General features: G+C 43.6%; 2 protein-coding genes across 8 annotated transcripts in view; both read left to right on the top strand.

Annotated features, from left to right (window-relative positions):
- U2SURP (U2 snRNP associated SURP domain containing) overlaps window positions 1-1407 on the top strand; it is a 46107-nt gene extending 44700 nt beyond the window's left edge. For all 7 annotated transcript variants that reach the window (XM_075031734.1, XM_075031733.1, XM_075031730.1 and 4 more), the window contains one exon: window positions 1040-1407. In XM_075031734.1, coding sequence (XP_074887835.1) covers window positions 1040-1178 — 139 coding nt within the window. In that variant the 3' untranslated portion in view covers window positions 1179-1407. The remainder of the gene's footprint in view (window positions 1-1039) is intronic.
- Window positions 1408-15338: 13931 nt separating this feature from the next.
- On the top strand, window positions 15339-17586 carry CHST2 (carbohydrate sulfotransferase 2). The gene has a single exon (XM_075031728.1). The coding sequence runs from the start codon at window positions 15801-15803 to the stop codon at window positions 17109-17111; it is 1311 nt and encodes a 436-aa protein (XP_074887829.1). The 5' UTR covers window positions 15339-15800; the 3' UTR covers window positions 17112-17586.
- Window positions 17587-21505: the final 3919 nt, after the last annotated feature.

Here is a 21505-nt window from a genome sequence, read left to right as displayed (position 1 = left end):
TACCTGTTTACTGATAATTTTGAGAAATACTGCTTTTAAACTAAAGCACCTTGCTGCTTTATTAGCTTTTTATTTTCAAAGGACAAATCTTCTGTAGCCCATAGAACTTTTAGAATTATGGTGAGCATGCAGTCTTTCACTGATGATTTGCTTACATGAAGCTCTTCTCCCATGGTTTGTTTTTTTAATGAAAAAAAAATCTAGATTAGATACTGCTTATGGCTTTTTGTTTCCAAAGTAGGTATTTCCTAATCTCCAGACTGACAAAAATATTGTCTCTAGTTATTGTTAAACTTGGGGTGAGATTTTATTATTGTATTGATGCTTTTGTAGCTCAAAACTGGAAACTTCAGCTTCCACTTCTTATAGAGGTATAGAATATCTTACTGATACAATGTTCCTCAGACATGCTGAGGAAAATTCCTTTGATGCTGTTGAGAAAATCATAGTACATATTTACAGTAATCAGATTCTTGTGCTGTAAGTTAGGAATGTATTTGAGGGGGGGGTTGGTTTTTTTAGAGTTAATGATGGTCATTCAATTTAGATTATATCAGATTAACCTATTAGGTGTGGGTTAGATGACAGTAAATTTGAGTGTTCATTCTTTTTCTGTGGGGTTGCATCACAAGCTGAACATGTTTGATGGGTATCAAAAGTATTTCAGCATAGCACAATTCAACATTATTTTTCATTTCTGTTCCTTTCTATATGGATACAGGCTGCTTATTAATACAAGAGCCAAGGTGGTTGAGGCATACATGGAATGTTGTGAATTCCTTATGTTAGTTTAAGAAGGACATGAGTTGGTGTTATTTTTCTTGTGGGTTCTAAGCACTGAAGTTAAGCCCAAAATACATTAAAAACCTTATAATGTGAAAATTGCCTTTTTCTCAAAAGCAAGAGACCATTCTGTTACATCCTCTTACTAGAGAAAAATATTTTCTACCTTGTTTAGCTCAATAAATCAATGCCAAATAACTGCAGAAGAAGTTGATGTTATCAATCAGTATTTGACACTAAACTTTTTTTTTTGCAGGTCGCCGTCTGGCTCCAGGACACCCAAAAGATCCAGAAGATCACGATCCAGATCCCCTAAAAAGTCAGGGAAAAAATCCAGGTCTCAGTCCCGTTCTCCTCACAGATCTCACAAGAAGTCAAAGAAAAGCAAACACTGACAATGTTAATATTTTTTATGATGCTGTCACACTTACTGGAAATGCAGTTTTGTTTTTGTGCCTGAACAGTCTGTTAAAAAACAAAAAAGCATTCCTGACTTTTTTTTTTGTGAATGCACGTGTATACTCATGAGTATCAGCATCTGTAGACCTGTCATTGTTTTATATTGTACAAAATATCTTCATTGTGACTATTTCCCAAAAGAAACATTTTTGTGTTTAGAAGTTTCATCAGAAATGTGTGTAACTGATCTGCTGGCAGTAGTGATATTTTGTTTTAGAATGTTGTGACATAGCAGAAATAACTCAAATGTTCCCCCTTTTTGTAGCTTTGACAATTTGAATTAGATTTCAAATAAAATCTGAACAGAAAATTAAGATGTTGTTTTCTTGCCCCACTGGTGATACAGATCTCTAAAGGAATTCATAGTTTGTTTGGAAGTACTGTGTATTTCAGACATACTATGGTGCTTAGATCTTTCAGTATAGCGGTAGCTCAGTTCCTGTTTTCACTAGTTTGACTATCCAGATAAAAGCACCTTTTGAATCCTGTGTATGGGTTTTCTTTCCTACCATGATACTTTGCTGTAAGAACAGTTGAACAGTCTGGTACCTACCATGATAAGCTTTACAAGTAAATCTTTGCTTTGTATTTCTCCATTTTAATTGCAGGGAATATTTGTGATGGCAGAGTATTTGTTTTTAAAAAAGGGCCTCTGCAGAGATGCACCATATATATGTGTATGTATATCACATATATATGATGTATCGATAACAAGCCATATTTGTGGCACGCATGGGGAACAATAAGAGGACAGCAGGCCTGAGGCTCTATGACTTCTTCATTAAGTATAGGTACAATAATTGCAACCTGCAGTACACTAGTGTTTTCTAAAACCGATTTTTACTCCAGAAGGACAGCTTTTACATTATTTTATTGAATTTATTCCTTTGTTGTGGAAATTCTTCAAAATGGCAGAAAAATTAAAATTTTTAATTACATATTTTATTTATTAATATTTTGGAGTTGAGAGGCTGTTTAACTTTTTTTAATGTTAGGCTTTCCTTTCTCCAAACCTGTTCTGTGTGTTAGGCATTGATGTGGCTTTAAATCACCTCACCTTGGTCTCTTACCGTACAGCCTTTCTGTGGGTGGGAGGGGGAGAGAGATGAGAAATGGGGAGGGTTCAGTGTTTATACTTGGAGGTGTGGGGAGATTGTAATAAAAACATAAAATTAAAAGGGATCTGGCCTCTTGTGAACTATTTCTAAAAGCAAAAGCTGTACTTAACTACAGGCACAGAGTGTTGCATGATGGCCTGCTATTATACTTGTGTATCTACAGATTTTATGTTGTTAGAATTCTGTAAATGTGCCAGGGAAAATCCTATGTTGTACATGTATATAGCCTAAGAGGCAACACTTTCAGAAGCAGGATCTAAAAGGTCTTTAGAAAAACACACATATTTAATTTAAATAAAAAAAAATAAAATATTCTCCATTTTTTTCCTGATAGGAGACTTTGTTAAAAGATTATATAAATTGTTGCAAATGTGAGAATTAAGTGGAGAATTCTCTTTGCTAATGAGAACTGAGAGATGATCTGGAATACTGAAAATATGGAGAATGCATGTGTACTGTAAAGACTGACTTAGAATGAGTATTGAATAGATGCATTGATAATGAGAAAAAAATACACCTTATATCTTGTTTATATTACATTATAAAGAATCTGTTTTAGAAATATACAGAGTTTATTTTTTATATTTTTTCTTTCTCCCTGTAACATAAGGTATTTCAGATGTACAGATTTTGGTAGCTAAACTATTGGAAACTAAGTTATTTTTTTCTTAAATGCTTTGTATTCACACCTGGCACAGATTACATAAGGCTTTCTAGAGCTAAAAGTAGGTACTAGAATCAGTCGGGGACAGGGAGAATCCTAACTTTACAATAGGAAGAAGATAACTTCAGATCCAATTAACTTCTTTAGAACTATTACTTTTGTAGCTGTTTATAAATGGAGGAGTGATAAATGTCAATGTTCTAAGTGAAGTGAGGCTAAAGATAGTTTGCCACAGGGATATTCTATCTGCAGAATCAATTCTTTATTTCATTTAATAGCTAAAAATCCTCAGGTAGAAAATCACTTAGCATTATAGGTTAGCCATACTTTTCAATAATTAATTTTGATTTCAGCTTCTAGAAAATTTGCATCAGTGATTATAAAGGCTCAAGCCAAGTAGCTAGAGGGCTAAAGGAGCACACCCATTAGACTTTATTTTGTAACAGCTTTATTATGGAATACCTTTTTTCAGTATCTTTGTTCTCTAAATACCGTTCTCATACGTCTTGTTCTTTGCTTTGTATCCTGGGCTTTAGAAAAGCTGTTTTGTACCTGATAGTCTTATAAGAGCAATTAAGAATCTGTATCCTTAACTGGATGCCTGTGTTTTCTCCTGTTGAAAGGAACATCTTTTGATCCTACTTACTCTTTTCATTTTCTTCCCTTCTTTTATAAATAGTTTTGTTTACAGCTTGGCTTTTATGCAAAGAAAAGGAGGGGGGGAAGGGGCGACGGAGACAGACGACCCAGCATTTGGTAACAAATGTTTTGTAGAAGATGCAAATTAATTTCGAAGACTGAAAATTAGGCTGCCTGTGAAATTCATTTGTCCTTAGGTCATGTTGCAGTGACAAGGTATAGTTGCAGTGTGCCATTACTGCGTGACTTATGTTTCTGCAGCTTTTTGAGGTGAAACGGTGAAAAATCATCTCATTGATGTAGAATATAGGAGTAATTTAAATACTGATCCTCGGATTCAGGAAGTAGCATTCAGATGAATCTTTGTAGGAAAAAAACTCTGACCTAAGGAAGTGTGGTCCAGTGTTTCCAAATGCTTTTTGTGATTGCACAGGAGCAGGGAGCCCATTATCCTCTAACACCTCACAGTCAGTGAGCGTCCGACCCTGCGGTTTGGGAGAGGGAGGAGGCATGAGTGGATAAGGGGCTTCTTTGTCCTCTTCTGCCCTTCCTTATGGATGGTATCAGAGGTAAATATTCATGCTTTAGTGTTTAGGCTTATCCAAAGCGGAGAAGCTGAGTGTAGTTTGCTACCGCCAAATTCTAGTGTGGCTGAGTAACCCCCCACAGCCTGAAATAGCAGCTGGTGAGGCCCATCTTGGTGTGGGATCACATTAGAAATGGAATGTATATGGTATATTCCGAGGTATGTACTAGAGATGCTCACACTGATAGGTTTTGGTGAAGCCTACCCAGCACTCTAGAGGATATTCAGGTATTTATGCGAAGGCCTTCTACGTATGGAGTTGCAAGTTCATCTCTGTTTTTTCTGAACCACTGCTGACCTCTGTGAGTGTCTCTGTAAGATTTAGACTTTCATGCTGTGAGCATGTGGAGCCTGTCTTGGTGGAGAAAAGCTACTTGGTTGCATAGAGTCTCCTTTGACGACTAATATCTTTCCTTACCAGTGTTACAGAAGTGTTTATATTTGAACTGCCTTTTTTAAACTCTGTGACTTCCTTTAGCTTCTCTGCACACCAGCTGCATATACCTTTTGTAATACTATTTGAGGAAGAGTTGGTTTCTGAAAGTCAGTGTCACATTATTTGGGCACTAGGCACCATGCATGTGTTCTCCCCCCGCTTCCCCCTTGGAGGTTTTGAAGTGTAAGAATAAACCACTTACGAACAAGGGTAACAAATTCTGTTTTCCAAAGCATATATTTAGAATTGCAACTATCGTTAATGTGAGTTCATCTGTCCCAGTGACACTGAATGTACTCCTGCTTTCCGCATTTACAAATCATCTTCTGTACTAATATAGCAGCTCTACCTAAGCACATGTGAACCCTTTGAAGTTGCTGGATTACTGTATTCATTGTGTTTTTCTGCATGTAAAACTACTGCTGTGCTTTTTCAGTTATGAACTTAATGATTATCCCCACTGTTGGGATAGCTTTCGAATTTGTACTGGTTTTGTTTAATAAATTCCCGAGGCAGATTTTATAGCTGAAACTGTGTAAAAATTGTGTCAGACCTCCACTTTCGCCGGAGTACTGCCTGAGATCTAAGTTATGGAGCACTAAAATGGGAAATCCAGTTTTATGTTTAGGGAGTTCTTGGGGATCAACCAGTGTTTGAGGCATGCTCTTGGCATGTCGAAAAGAAAATAGTGCTGTCTCTAAACTATGCCTGTAAGAGGATGGTATCTTGAAGGAGTTCATGTAACATGACTTTAAAACAAGAATCTTGTGACGAGAAAAGCAAGATGGGCCAAAAATGGCAAATCTGTTCTGAGCATCCTTGATCAGTTTAGGCAACTTGCTTGTAGGTTTTTCCGCCACAAGCAAGTAAAGTCCTTTGGTGTAAGTAACACTTTTTAATAAATAAAAATTAGAAGCATTGTGTTTCTGCAGATGGATTAAGGTCTGAACTTTGTTATCTAGTTTTAGATCGCTGGCTTGCTGTACTTTCATACAGGCGCTTGAGGAATTTGGGGTGAGATGTTTCCCAACTGTTGTGGGTCTACACTGAATACTTACATGAGGCCACATATGTTTGGCTGCATTAAGGTAAAGGTACTTTCGAAGGATATTTGAATTGCTGCCTCTTTACTACAGATTGGTCTACTTTCTGTGCATTTTCTTTGTTGAAAAATCTAGATTTTGGGGCGGTTATGAATGTCCAACAAGAGAATTGAATTCTCTACAGCTGAAGACAGCAGCAGTGGAATAATCTAGATGAGAATGTTACAGTTCTTTTAAAATCAGCTGTTCAGTATCATGAGATTTATCAAATTAAAATTCTGATATTAGCAGTCAAACCCTGAAAATAATCTCAGAGTTTACTTTTCTGAATAAGGCTGTCGAGTTCATAAACTTATGTTTTGTTAAAACAGCTCATAGTAGTATTTGAAACTTTCTTTTTGTTCTCATTGCTGCATGAGCAATGCAATTTGCAAGATATTGCATATTGCAAGACTTTCAGTATGCTGCTGCTGTAACTGCTGCTCCTCATTCTGTAAGCCACTCTTGTAAGAATCATAACTACAAAGCTAATTTAATTTTGTCCATGTGTATTTTTCCCATGTAGGATGCAGAAGTCTTAAACAATTGCATACTATTTTTTCTTCCACCTGCTCCTGTCAGCACAGTCAGTTTTCATGGGTGAGCCTGTTCCGTTTGTCGCTTCTGATGTCTAATCTTGTGCAGGGATGTTTTACTGTGTACTCTGTCATAAGCTGGAAAGTTTTCTGTTTGTGGTTATTTAAAGAGGAAATGGTAGTTTCACATGAACTTTTTTGTCTTATTTGCTTTTGGGTTTGTATTTTATGCAGAAAATTTTCCAAATGACATGGCGACAATAAAATTGTCAGTTTGCCGATATCCAGAAATGGTTTTATTTTTAACCTGGAAAAGAGCAATGTTTGTGTGTGTTAGTGAAGGGCGGTTTCTTGGCCTAACAAGCTCTTTTGCTGGTTGACGCTGATTCTGCCTGTGTTGTTGAACTGTAATTGCTGCTGCTGTTCTACTGTCAACAGTGACCTCTTGCTTCTCAGAAGCTCATTAACGAGGCATAGGCTGCTCACTGTGTAGTTGCTTGTATAATCCTCTCTTGAACAAAGAAAACCTCCCACTTGGAACTGCTGCTCAGTTATTGAGATGATGAGCAGCTTTTCAATACCTAAAATGGTTTGCCGGAACGTCCGACGAAGGAAATGGAGCCCATGACATGTTGTAGTGCGAGGTTGTGTGTTATGGCTGGGCCAGTGTCACAGCTTGTTGCTGCTGTTGGGTGCAGGTCCTGTTCCTGCCTTCCCTGTGCCTCCTGCTCTCTTCTGTCCTTTCTGCTGCCTTTTGTGCCGTGTGAGTAGCCAGTTCAATTCATTAAGGGAAAACACTTTTTTCTGGGCTTGTTTTCACTTGGTTGACTTTCTGCTGGCTTAGTGAGTTGAATTGACTCAGTGCAGGAAACGGGGATGGACAGTGAGCAGGATGGTCCTAATTTTTGGTAACGGTTCACTTGTAACATGCAACTCCATCCACAGTATTTTCATTTGGAGCGTGTGTTTTGATAAGATGGGCTGAGTCAATGCTGTGCTCTGCATCCCACTCACTTCCGCTCTGGTCACGTACTCCTGTCACTTTCCCACCACCAGCTCTAGCACTTGTTTGACCATTTTCCTTGTGGAAAGGTAGGACAAGCACAGGGTAGGCAGGTTTATGCGATGAGGTACATGGGAGGAAGGAAATGCAGAATTGCGGTCATCTCTCTGAGCAGTAGTGAGCTGTGACACTGGCTGTGCCTCTCTCCGTCTCCCCATTTCTCCAATGATGCTTGAACCCATCGGAGCAAATGCCTCCGAAATAATTTAGTTTCGGCAAGAGCTGTGAAAGAGCAAAAAGAGGAAAGAGACCTCGGATGCTCGCACAAGAAGGGAAAAGCTGGAATATGAACTCTTGATGTTGTTAGAGCCCAGAGCATTCATTTGGGAGAGATTACAAGTCCCAATTACTAACAATCATCACTTAGAGCTCACAGTCAAGAAAGGGGATATGTTGTGATATCCCTGGACTGACTTGCTCTGTTTTTATTTTTACTCTTGTGTGGACTGGAAGACTTCCTGTAGCTGCTTGCCTTAAATACAGACCATCAGTTTTACTCTTCAAGACCTTGTTAAGAGGTTACCTGCAAGCAAGTGTGGAATCTGTTTCCTCATTCTGCTTCTTGGGCTGAACCTAAGTCTGAGACTTTGGTCATGAGAATTTGTGTATAGTAAGTGTGCTGGTAGAAAGGTGAGCATGGAGAAAGGGTAGATGCAAGGCCTGTGTAATAGGTCTCCAAAATCTTTCATTACAAGATTTATCCTAGCAGAATAGGTTAATTCTGTATGACAGACTGTTCTGGGTATGAAATTTAGCTGGTGTGGGAAGAGGAAGATGGAATTCATGCATGCAATTTGGATTTGTGGAAGATGGATCAGGGAATTAGCCTGTGCTCAGGATTCAACTTCCAAGATCATTACCAGCAATCAGGATCATCACCAAAGTCATCATTGGAGGTGGAAACCAGTTTTCATCGTTTTAGCCAAGCTAAAAAGGTACACTTGTGATATTTCAGGAATGATTTAGCCAGATGTTTTCACCTACTAGATACTGAGAAAGCTAACACCACACTGTTGCAGAGAAGCTCAGAGACTGGAGATGAATCTTCAGAACTAATTATGGTATAGAGGTTCTTATTACACTGGTAATTTTCATCATAAAATCTGCATCTCTTGGGTTGCTGGTGACTTATTTTTTCCTGGCATTTTAGTTTATCTTCCCTGCACTATGGGAAAAGAACTGTCTACTGATTAACTGAATGGAGAATATTGCCTTAGGCAAACTCTGGAAAAGAATTGGCTATAAAATTTAAGACATGAGACTTGGTTTGAATTCTGGCCATTGTGTGAATGGAGGGGCTGTGGATTCTTGTCCTCTGTTTTTACAGAGGATAACTATGCTAGATAATTAAAAAGAAGAAAAGTTTACAATAAAGCCTGATTTCTAGGCGGTTAAGTTTCGCTGGGGTGCTCATGTTTCATGCCAGCCTGTAGGAAGTCCTCACTGTGATATGGAGTAGAAATTTGGTAGTGTTAGAGAGTCCCTTTTTCTCACATCATGAAGATTTTCAAGAGTTAATAGTGAATGATTTATGTTTCTCACTGAGTTTTCAGGAGATGCAACGTATTAATTTCAAGACCTTTAGTTCTAGACAGTCATTTATAGCATGTTGCATGTTAGTTATGTGATAAACACTGAATTCTCACTCTCTTTTGTCCTAAGCTCTGTATTTGAATTTTCAGACAAGTACTGGGGACTCTCTTCCCTAGGATTTAAATTTGTCCAATCTGTAGTCAAATGAGGACCAGCTATTTTGCTCCATCGTCTGGGTGCTTAGATCCAAGGGAGCGTTGTTGTGTGGTTTCTGCTGCTTGCTGTCCTCGGGAAGGCAAGAGGCAAATGCGGCCTCCAGCACTGTGCAGCACAGCAGGAGGTGTGGCATGATGCTCTGCGTGGCACCAGTGCCTGGGCAGAGCCCTCTGGTACAAGGACGCTAACCAGGAGGAGAGGTGCACTGACCAGCTGAAGAGATTTAGGGGTTCCTGGGCACTGCAAACCATGGGGGTGAAGGGTGATAAGACATTAATTAACCCAGGTTCATGGTTTTGGTTGTAGGGAGTTTAGAGAGACCCTGATGTGTGTGGCTGAGGTAGCTCTTAGTGTGACTTGCTAAAACTTTTGGAAGCTCCTGATGTGAAATGGTATGTTGCCCATTGTTTTAAGGTACATGGTTATAAAAGTAGAATCTCTTAATTTCCTTTAGAACATAAAAATGTTACACAACAGCTGAGAAAAGATTTCTAATTTTAATAAAAGTCAAATAGAGACTTAACTACACCGCAGTGTCCTCAGGACATCCATAAAGTTCTGGAATTCCTTCAGCTGTACAAACAGGAATTTATAAATATTTATTGAAATTAACTGTATTGCAAATGTCACCTGTGCAACTGGAGGTAAATATAAAGGAGAAATGGGGGGGGTCGATAGGAGAACAACTTGCTACAGATAGGTTGTCCACTTTGCTATATATTTCTGTTTTATGACTAGCTGGTTTAATTTTGGTTCATGCCAGCTGCTTCTGCAGTGCAGCTTCTGCATGCACAGTTCAGAAGGAACATCCAAGAGAAAATGAATACTTGAAAAGGCAGATTGCTGCTTTCATCACTTAATCAAATGGCTGCTGAAGACTTCAACGTTATTCGAAATAAGTGTGTTTCGAGGGAAATCAGCTGCCCCTACTGCATGAGACTTTGAATAAGCTGTTAGAAGTTATGCAGAGCACTAAAAGGAAGGGTGCAAATACAAACATCTGCAATTCTAAGTGCTACTGTGCAGATTTTTCTCACCCATCTCTCGTGGTGATACCAAAATACAGTCTTAAACAAATTCATAGATCTCCAAGTTTGGGCAGCTACTCAATTTTATATAAATTTTGTTCACATTTTGTGATCTATAACTTTAGTTTTTCGTTTTAGTGCTTTAGTTTTAAGGATCTCACTTCTGAGCAGTGTTTGAGGAATTCAGCATCTACATTTATCCTGAATAGATTAGGCTAGATACAGGAGTTTTTAATCAACACCCAGAACTTATCACACGCTAGGTGTGTAACAGCTTAAACCTCCATCTTTCATCCAAAAATGATTTGTTTTAAAAGATAAAGTCTTGCTGAAGTTTGACTTCAGGAAAAACTTCTTCACCTTGTGCCCACTCCATCCTTGTGAACATGAGAAAGGCGAGTCTTAACGCATAAAAAAAATCAAGTCAGGAAGTATTCTGGTAAGGATCAAACCTTTTGTAGCCCCATCACTTAAACAAAGGGATATTGGGGGGGGGAATCTTGAAGAATTCTGGCTGGGGCGGTATCACCTTGGGGGCAGGAGAAATCATTCAACTAGTCAGGATTTGGGTTGTCTAAATATTACATATAAAAATCATAAATATAATTACAAACTATAAAAAACTAACAAAATATTTAAGCATTAAATGCAAAAAATGAGGGTTTTTTTCCTCATAGTTTGAATTGGGGAATTTTAATTACAGTTGCTTCATTTATACATTGCTCACTGCAGAGTTTGAGGTAAACACAGCCACCTCATTTATATCTGAGGGATGACTGGGTTGTAGTGTGTAACTAACTACCTGCACAGGGAAAGATAACATTCTTTTCTGCACTACTGAAGCAAAAAAGATATAATGTTTAAAAAGTGAAGCTGGCCTAGAAGTGTTGGGGGGTTTAATTTTATTTGTTAATGGTGAATTTTACTTCTCAAGGAAAGGAAAGTTTTAGTATTTGATATAAATGATCTATTATATTGAAACTCATGAGCCTAAATTAGACCGGCATGAAGTAAAATAGAGGGTGGAAAATGTACACTGAAGTATGTGAACAAGTTTGTGAAGGGGCTGTATCTGTTCAGCTGCAGAATGTTCCTCTTTCACACACTTACTGTGGCTCTTATCACTTAAGTTTTTATTCTTTTGGGTTTGCACATAAGCAAGATGGTAAGACCATGCAGAGCCTGAACCGCCTGCTGAGATACCCTCTACTCGCTCTCCAAACTACATTCGAGAGACTAAGCAAAACACTTTACCCTAGAAATTATTTGAAAAGATACAAAATAACTTTTTCACCACAGTGCTGACTTTAATTCAGTTTTCAATTGGCTACAGTAGTATTTAAACCCATTATTAAAATCAAGCAAATGCTTTAGTTTTTCACTGACCTTGGGCTCTATTTCATGGTAGTTTCTTTAAGTCTGGAGGCAGCTGTAAAAATCATGGAGATAGCTTTGCAAGTGGGATGACTTATCAGTCCTCTTTGGTGAGGATCTTGTCCCCTGGAAGTCTTGTTACAAAACCCTGCCCCATCACTTTCTTTTCTATTTTTTTAATCTATGATAGTCTACATATCTTCTCTTTACTTCAGTGCAAAAAACCAAGAGAAGTTCTGAACTGACAGCTGCCTGATGGTTTTTGTTAGCACTTGGAAAGAGATGATTGATTCATTGGTGCAATCTCTGTACATTTTTACAAATCTGCCTTTTAAGCTTGAGGGGTGTGTGTGAACCTTTCAGCTACTTGTGGGAATTAAAATTACTGTTACAGTCCATTGCTCTGGTTGTGCACACTGCCATGCCTTCCAAATAGCTGATATCTGCCAGCCTGCAGCATAGCCAAGAACTCACCCTTATGGCTCTTGATGATGACTGTTGCCAGCTTGCCTGGCTGCACTTTTACTCTTGAAGATCAGCAAATACTTCAAATCACAGACTGCAGGAAAAAAAAAGCAAAATTCAGAATCCATTTAAGGAAAGTTCTTCGTATACAATGACTATGGCCCAAAACAGTGTGCCTCGGCTTCATCAACAGATCTGCAGAGTGAGTGATGGGGTTTTTGCCATGTTTGTAATACTTTGCATCAGATGTGTAGATGATTTAAAAAAAAAAACAAAAAAAACAAACCAAACAAAAAACAACCAAACCAAACTTGCTGTGAATTGAAAGTTGGCTGCACAAATCTTTTCTATATAAACTTATTAAATTTTCATTGATATTGAGTTGCTTAAAGTGATAACTTGACTACCAGGTCTGAAACTTGTTCTGGGAGGATCAAATATTGCAGCTGCACTGAACCTGATTGATTTCAGTTGGGTTCTGCATGGGTGCTTGAGTCCACCTGCACAGAATAAATACATATATAACTCCAGTTTGCAGCGTGTAGGTCAAATTAAATAGCTGCTCGGACCCATGTTTTCCTAGGTAGAGGTGGAGCAGTATAATGAAGGCAGTGTTACTGTCAGTATTTGTACACTCACTGATTCAGAGAGATGTAACTGCTGTGTAACAGCAGGGAAGGTGCAGAATCCAATTACAGCTTTTAATGTTTGGGTTTAGTGATTAGTTTTGCTATTTCAAATGTTATACTTGCAGTTCATGTTTGCTTATCTTTATTTGTTACTTGCTAAATATTAAATTGTGTAAGAACTGGAGATGGCTTTGTAGGTTTTTTTACAAAATTTCATACCTGTCTTCAACCAAGTGAAATGGAAAGAAGGAATTAATTTGAACTTCATGGTATTTTACTGATTTTTTCACTGCTATGAATTGTTTTTGCTCCCTGTAGTGTCTGTCCTTTATGGCATTAGTGCTGCAGTATAATATTGGTGGGGGATACTCTTTTATGAACTATGGTGTCTACTGCTGTTGTTATTCATCATTTAATGTAGCCTAATTGACGCTATTACAGACCATTCCAAAATTAAAACTAAACACTTCTGCTTTAGCTGGGTGAAGGTCACTTCATCTTTAGTGAGCATGTAAAGCTAAATAAATAATTGATCCATACCTTTATAAAAGGGATATAAGCAGAAGTAATTTTGTATGTGAAGAACTCAAGGATTAGGACTAAAGAATAAAATAACCGCAAGAGTTTTATGCTGCAGCGTGCTTCGGAGGTATATCCTTTTTCATGATATACTATGTTTCAAAAGTGACAATTTAATTGTTTTAAGCTCATCAGGTTTAAACTTTGCATTTATTTTGCCAACTAGATACAAATTATTTTTGCTGAATGTGGCTTTAAATGCTTCCTCTGGAGTGCTGTAGGTAAAAAATGGCTTCCCCTTCCCCCTCGCTGTTTGATGAAGTACAGACTTTTCTCAAATATTTAGTAGTTGGTTTAATTCTGCTATTAACAAGTTACTTCTGTATGAAAAGTCGCAGTAACATTTCAATAGTGCTGTCAAAGTCACTGGCAGCTTGTGAAGTGACTCCCCTGTCTTGTCCCCTGTGGTTTGATCGCTGCATCTCACACAGGACAGCGTGGGCGTGGATGTAGTGTCTCGGAGCAGGGGTTCGCTCCCCGCGCCCCTCGTGCTGCCACCCAGCCCTGCGGAGCTTCGTGGCTTGGAGGAGCGAGCAGGGAAGGGTGGTCCCTTCCTGCTGTGGATGTTACCCTCCACTGTGGGGCTGGAAGGGGCTTATAAGCTTTTCTGTAGAGGTAGCTTGGCTGTTAAGATCCCCGTAGAAACTCTGGAAGGAGTATAGAAATCCTTTTGATAAGGGATATAAAAATTGCTTATACATTTTGCTCCTTCACCCTCTTGTGCTGTTTTCTTCCCTTTTTTTAAAGAGTGTTACCAGGCACGATGCCCACCAGCTGAATTTAGCCACTCAGTGAGTGTAAAAGCGTGTGCTGTAGTGTCGGATCTGTGCCATTCAGAAAATAAATGTTCCAGTAAAAATTTCTGTCAGTGTCATCCATCGTGGAGGGATGGGTCTGTGTCGGAGCCAGGTGCAGCCCTCCACCAGCTCAAACCTACCACCTGCCCTATATATGTGTGTATATATATATATGGGCCATATATATCCCGTGAATAGTGGGAAAGGCTGCTCTGATTTCCCTCGGGGCAAGGGGCGAACCTCTGAGAGAATGCCTCGACCTAGCAGTCACTGGGCATTGCCCAAAGCCCGGCGCAGTTGGGAAGCCTCTGACCCCACGAGCGCGCCGTCCACGCCGGACTCGCCCAGTGCTGGTCTGGGGCTGCGCGTCGTCTTTCAAGGACCTGCGCTTACCTCACGCTTCATGCCACGCTGTGGCTACAAAGCACAGAAGCTACGGCACCGTCTTTCTAGTAGGCGATAGCCGCTGCGGGGCGGCGAGTTTGCGGCTGGCGTGGGAGGGCGGCTGCAGCGGGGGCCGGGGCAGAGGCAGCGCCTGCTCTCGGTTCTCACCGAGCAAACGCGGCGGGGCCGGTACCCAGCCTCTCCTCGCTTCTCCCTCGCAGCAAACTCGCCTGTCTTCGCGCCGAGGGAACCGGCCGCTCGGGCTGGGGACCAGCGGCACTGGCCGGGGGCCGCAGCAGCGGCGCGGGGCGGCTCGTCAGCCGAACGGCGTCGGCCCGCGGGGACCGGCGGGCACCCGCAGGCTGCGGAGCGGCGGGGTGGTGGTGGCGGCAATAAAACTGGTGTTAAGGGCTGAGGGAAGATCCGGGTCGGGGGCTTTGATGTTTCTGGGGAAGTTACTGGACCACCTCCGAGAAACCCGAGTTTCTGCAGGAGTCACGGTAACGAGGGCGGGGGCCGGAGCTGGGACTCTACCCGTTTCGGGCATTTTATGGGTCCCCCGCCCCGCCTTGTTCTTCCCGTTTCCCGTTACCGGCGCAGCTTCACTGTCCGAGGCGTAACTGGTGACGGAGCCTGCGCCCCCGGGGCAGGGCTGACAGAAAGCCACCGCAAGAAGGGAGCAACTTTGAACGGCGCCCGTCGCGCACCGGCGTTTCAGACCCGGGCGGGCCGCGGCCGGGTGCCGTAGCCGCCTGGCCGTCGCCGGTGGGGGGCGGGGGGGGCAGGGCCGCACACCGAGGCCGTGCGAGTGCCTCCTCCAGCCTCGCCGCCGCGGGGCGCGCCGGGCCCGGCGGGGCACTGCGGAGGGCGCGTGACGGCGGCGGGAGTGACGGCGGCGGCCGCCAATGGGGAGCGCGGGGCGGGGCGCCGCCATTTCGGGCCGCACCTCCGCGGCGGGCCCCTGCGCGGCGGCGGCGGCGGGGGCGGCGGCCGGGAGTGTCGGCGCTGCGGAGTGGGGCGGGGGCGCCATGCGCGCTGGCGGCGCGGCGCGGCGCAGCACAGGGGCCTGCCCGCCCTTCCCGGTCGCCACCCTTTGCTCCCGCCCCCGCGGCCGCGCTGCGGGGCGGAGCGGAGCGCGGCGCCGCCTCGCCCCCGCGGCCGCCGTGAGCTGGGCTGCGGCGGCGCCCGCGGCCGCCGGACGATGGCGGCGCGGAAGAAGCGCGGGTGGCCGCGCGGCTGCTAAGTAGGGCAGCGGCGGGGCGGGGGCAGCGGCGGCGGCGGGGCCGCCGCGGCGGCTGCGCCATGCGGGCCGGGCGCGGGGGGCCGGCCGGGAGACGGCGCCGGGGGCGGCGCGCCCTGCTGCTGCCCGCCGCGGGCCCCGGGGCGCCGGGGCGCTGAGCAACAGTTGGCCCCGCCGCCGCCGCCCAGCATGAAAGTGTGCCGGCGGAAGGCGCTGGCGCTGTGCCTGGGCTACGCGCTCCTGCTGCTCCTCGCCGCCCTCAACCTGCTGGAGTACAAGTGGCGGCGGGAGCCGCGGCGCTGCGGGGAGCCCCCGGCCGCCCCCCGCCACCGCCCCCCGCCGCCGCCGCCGCCGCCGCCGCCGGCCGGGAGCCGCGGTCCGGCGGGCGCCCGGCGGCAGCTGGTCTATGTCTTCACCACCTGGCGCTCGGGGTCGTCCTTCTTCGGGGAGCTCTTCAACCAGAACCCCGAGGTCTTCTTCCTCTACGAGCCGGTGTGGCACGTCTGGCAGAAGCTGTACCCCGGGGACGCCGTCTCGCTGCAAGGGGCGGCCCGCGACATGCTGAGCTCCCTGTACCGCTGCGACCTCTCCGTCTTCCAGCTCTACAGCACGGCGGGCGCTGGCAAGAACCTCACCACGCTGGGCATCTTTGGGGCGGCCACCAACAAGGTCATCTGCTCCTCGCCCCTCTGCCCGGCCTACCGCAAGGAGGTGGTGGGCATGGTGGATGACCGGGTGTGCAAGAAGTGTCCCCCGCAGCGCCTCAGCCGCTTCCAGGAGGAATGCCACAAGTATCGCACGCTGGTCATCAAGGGCGTCCGCGTCTTCGACCTGGCCGTCCTCGCCCCGCTCATGCGGGACCCGACCCTGGACCTCAAAGTCATCCACCTGGTGCGGGACCCCCGGGCCGTCGCCAGCTCCCGCATCAAGTCCCGGCACGGCCTTATCCGGGAGAGCCTGCAGGTGGTGAGGAGCCGGGACCCCCGCATCCACCGCATGCCCTTCCTTGATGCTGGCCACAAGCTGGGTGGAAAGAAGGAGGGGGGCGGCGGCTCGGACTACCATGCCTTGGGTGCCATGGAGGTCATCTGCAGCAGCATGGCCAAGACCCTGCAGACTGCTCTGCACCCCCCTGACTGGCTCCAGGGCAACTACATGGCTGTGCGCTACGAGGACCTGGTGGTCGAGCCCATCAAGACCCTGCGGCAGGTGTACGGCTTCGTCAACCTGGCGGTCAGCCCAGAGATGGAGAAGTTTGCCCTCAACATGACCAGTGGCCCCGGCTACTCCTCCAAGCCCTTCGTGGTGTCGGCCAGGAACGCCACCCAGGCGCTGAGCGCCTGGAGGACTGCGCTCAGCTACCAGCAGATCAAGCAGGTCGAGGAGTACTGCCACCAGCCCATGGCCCTGCTGGGCTACGAGAGGGTGGGCAGCCCCGAAGAGGTGAAGGACCTCAGCAGAACGTTGCTCAGGAAGCCGACTGCTCTTGGGGGCGGCTAAGCCCTGCCGGGGAGAGAGGAGCCGCTCCGGCTGGCTTGAGTGAGGGAGGGAGCTGGGAAAAGCAACCTGGTTTCCGATTTCCTCCCAAGACTGCTGAAGGGTAACATACAGTAATGTGATGATTTCTTTCTTTCTTTTTTTTTTTTACTCATCCCCCTCCCCGCCCCTGCCTTGCATTGGGTTAGATGCGATTAAAAAAATAAAGTGGAACTGCAAATATGTGTAAAGCCCCTTTCCCTTTCTCTAAAATGCCAGGCAGTGATTCTGTACCAAAATCTTGCTTATGGAGTTCCTGTGGGTTTGAAGATGGTAACAAAAACTCTTGCACAATTCCTAACACATCTTTATTTCCCTTGGTGCGGAGGGGATGCCCTTGGAAAGCATAACGCTGAAAATCAGACTTTTGTATGAAAGCAAATGTTCAGACATGATAGTAATAAAAAAACCCAATAAATGATATTCATTTTTATAATTACCTCAATTGTTTGGGAATTACAGCGTTGCGTATGTACAGCTGGAGGGGATGCTTGCTTAAAATAGCAATGTGGACTTTTTAAAGGGTATGGGTGGAGGGCTGGAGTGCAACGTTTGATGTGTTCAAAGATGAGGAGCTGCTCTTGCAGAAACAAGTACAGATCTCACAAATGTGGTGCAGGTTTTATGGCTGTGTCAAAGCAGGTTTCTATTTAACTATTGTCTTTTTGTTGTATTTAAAAAGTCTTTCAAGTGCCACTGTATTAGTGTCCTGAGAGTTCTAAAACGTTTGCCATCATAGCAGTATTTATTTTTGTCTTGACATGTATGTCCAGGAGTCACTGTCAAATAGAAGCGGATCTGCAGCGTGACAAGAAGTGCAGGATTTAAAAAGACATGTATCATACTGGAAACATTAGCATGTGTGAAAACAAAAATAAAATTATATATATTATATATATTCTATAGTGCTAACAATACGTAAGATATGTAACGTATTTCTTGAACGGTGATTGGTAACAGGCATAACAGGGAAGCATAGAAAATTGGATAAAATGATTTATTTTTCCCCTTTGTATAAATGTCTGAGGGTATATTTATGTACAAGGAGGGAGGAAACGTGCAGCTGTGTGTTCATAGCTATAATGGAGCTTTTACAGAGCAAACCTAGCGTTTCATTTCAGTGCGCTGGTTAGATACTCGTTTCTTGTGAATTGTCATTGCTCTACGGTGGAGCCAGATGGTGGTCTGGCTCTTTCTGGGAGCTTTGCCTAGAGACTCTGTCCCATCATTAAAACTTGAGGAGAAAAAAAAATAAAAAAAGAGAGATTTTACTACTTCTGCTTTTATAATTTCCTGAAAAAGTCCTGGTTTATTAAAGGTTAAGTGGTGTGTTGCATATGAGAAGTGCAGACACCTCAAGCAGTTTTTAATCTTGGCAGTGTTCTCTGATGCTCTTTGCAGGCTCATTTTGGAACTTGAGTTTTTAAACAAAAGTGGTTTTGCCAAACTTCTCTTTGGAGACTATAGACTTTTCTACAGGAAGTACATTTTACATTGCCTATTTGGGTGTTGTGCCTTCAGAAAATGTGAAGTGTATGAATAGGAAAAAGGAAATTGATTTGTGAAAATAAATTGATATAAACAGGATGCTGGTAAGTGTGTGTGTGTGTGGGTATGTGTGAAATTTTAGTGATGTGTAATATGTCTATTTCTTGTATTAGTATTTTAAGTTAAACAGGTGATAACCGGCTACTAAGCGATTTGAGTTTTTGATGAAATTTTGGCATTAGATGTTGAACTTTGAAAAGGAAACATTTAATAAACTAGTTAAAAGATTATTGCATAAGGTTGCCTATGCACTTGCTGGATGACTGCATTACACGTGTCCATTCCCTCAGTTCATCTTCACCATCAGTGCAAATAACATAAATAATATCTATCAGTGGGAGATTTTATAATTGACCTATTAGGATGTATTCCCAAATTCCAGATAGCAGTGCTAAAAATGGGAGGGATAGTTAATTTGGTATTGAAAATACAGATTAAGGTCCTTCTGTTGTTGTGGAAGGAGGTGGTTTGTGTTATTGCTGTGCATATCCTAATGTGGTGCTGAGTGGATTTGGGACGTCTGGGTTTGGGCTGTACCCTGTGGGTTTTTTTCTTTTTTTTTTTTTTCAGTCAGCGTGTCCTGAGGCAGTGCTTGCAAATCTGGTCTGCTTACAGAGCATGTCGCTTGCTTTCTAGCCATCCACTGCTTCATCGAGGACCTCTGCTACCCACCGCACAGCCCTGTCTGTCTGCCTCGTCACGGCTGCGCGTGGTGTATGCCAGCCCCGCTATCGGCCGGGCGAGTGGGCCCGGGGAGCTGCAGAGCCTCTGCAGAGCGCTGTGCTGCCCGCGGGGAAGCGAGCTCAGCTTCTCCTCCGGGCTGGGACACTGGGCCATGATTTAGGCTCCCGCTGTCTCAAGTATAAAACTTCACTGCGGTTTCCAAGTGGGGCTTTCTCATGACAGTGTGTTGAGAGCATAAGCTCTTTTGATTTTGGGGGCTGAAGCACGGTCGTTTATGTGTGCAAAATTCTGTGGTCTCTTCCGGGAAAGTTTTCTGGGTGACTAAAGTGAACAGGAATTAATTGCCTCTGGGAGTGTGAAATAGATGAGCCCAAAAGACTTGGCTTCCAAAAACCTCCTTTGGATTCTAATTATATTAAAAAGGTCATCCTGTCGTTCTGAGAGAGCACTCACTGCTTTTCTAACAATGGTGCATTGCAAGCATCTGCTTCACTTCACTGATATGAACAGTGTGCCAGTAGAGTTACAGCATCTGAATTTGGTCCATAATTTGAGCTCCACCTACTACAATGCAGCAAGGAATTACCCAACATACTGTACAGTTGTACCTGGGCATGTTTTGGTGAACAGAAGAAGTAATGCAAAGCTCATTTTGTGAAAATAAAGGGCTGCAATTTTGTTCAGGTAAAGCTTCAGGAGAAGCGAATGGGACTCTGCTTGTGTAAAATGCAGGTGGGCTAAGCCCTATGTTTAATGCTGCTCCATTAATAAGTATGTGAACAACTGGCAGTTAAAAGAGGCCATTTTTAGTCCTTTTTTATATGCAGAAAAGAGGATTAGAGGAATAAAAAAAAGCCAAACATAGTTGGAAAAAAAAAGTTTTAAATGTGGAAAATTATAGAGAAAAATAGGGTATCAGAAAGATTATGAACATGGTTAGGAAAGACCTCTGCTTGTCGTGAGGAGGGACATCTAGCTGAGGTTGGAATACTTAAAGTAAGCACTTGTACGCTTAAAAATAGTGCCTGGGTTTGCTTTCTGTCTGATGTAATAATTACAGTGTGCTTCTTCAACTGGAGCTAATGCCTGTATTAGTGAAGAATCAATAGCATACACAAGATACAGGGTGCACTAAGTTGCACTGAACTGGGAGGGAGACTGTTTTGAAGACTTGGCACGTCGTTTCAATGGAACAGAAAGGCCAGTGCGCAACTACGTGGTGGTTTCTGCTGTGAACAAAACCAGAAAATTGTGCAACTATTGTAAATGGTAATGATCACTCAGTGCATGAAAACACAGGAAAACCTTCTGTCCTCCACTGAATCAAAACACAAGATGTGTAAAAGTGTGCAAGTTGCTGCAGCTGACCTAAATGGTGATAATGAAAAAATGGTTAGATAAAGTATCTTTCAGTCTTTCTAACAAAAGGAGGAAGTTCTTCATTTTTCCGATCACTTTGTAATCTGTCAGGTGTTAAGCTCCATGCTCTGACTGGGAAGAGGAACATAACTGACTCAGTTTAAAACCACAAACCTTGCTTTTCAGTTAAGATTTGAACTTGGATCTCTAGAGATGAAATACTGCTGGTTATAATCAATTCTGAAACGAGTGTTTTTCATCCTGTAGGCCATGAGAAGAGTGGGATTATTCTTTATTTCCCCCTTCATTTCTAATTGCTGTGGTGTGTTTTCAGTGTCCTTGAAAGTGAAGGGTGTTTAACATGAGCTTTTGCACACTGCAAGGGGTGGTCTTACAGTCTGTGTTTCAGTTTTGCTCCTGTGCACCCCTTAAAGCGCAGGAATGGGTCTCTTTGGAGCGGTGAATGCCAATTGTGTTGAATCGTGTGGGGCTGCTTAACGTGAACAAACTGAATGTTGGGCAAATGCTCCTTGTGTTACTTAATCAAATGGATCAAAAATGTTCTTATTCTAGTGCCATTTCAATTAAGGGTGTTGTACCAGGGTAAATATGACTCTGCTGGAATTATGCATATAAATAAGGCAAGCAGATTTACTTTGGAGCCTGTAAGTGAGCGTGAGACTGCTTGCCATTGATGTATCCAACTTCAATGGTCAGTGCTTTCTGCTAGTTACCCTGGCAGTCATTGGATGTGGTTTACATTTTGT

Source organism: Buteo buteo, chromosome 7 (genome assembly GCF_964188355.1).
Source record: "Buteo buteo chromosome 7, bButBut1.hap1.1, whole genome shotgun sequence".
In the NCBI taxonomy this organism is placed as follows: domain Eukaryota; kingdom Metazoa; phylum Chordata; class Aves; order Accipitriformes; family Accipitridae; genus Buteo; species Buteo buteo.
Note: the sequence above shows the minus strand (reverse complement) of the source record. Positions and strands in the feature narration are given on the sequence as shown.

Coding starts and splice junctions, on each gene's coding strand:
- CHST2 (XM_075031728.1), top strand. CDS start 15,801: ATGAAAGTGTGCCGGCGGAAGGCGCTGGCGCTGTGCCTGGGCTACGCG.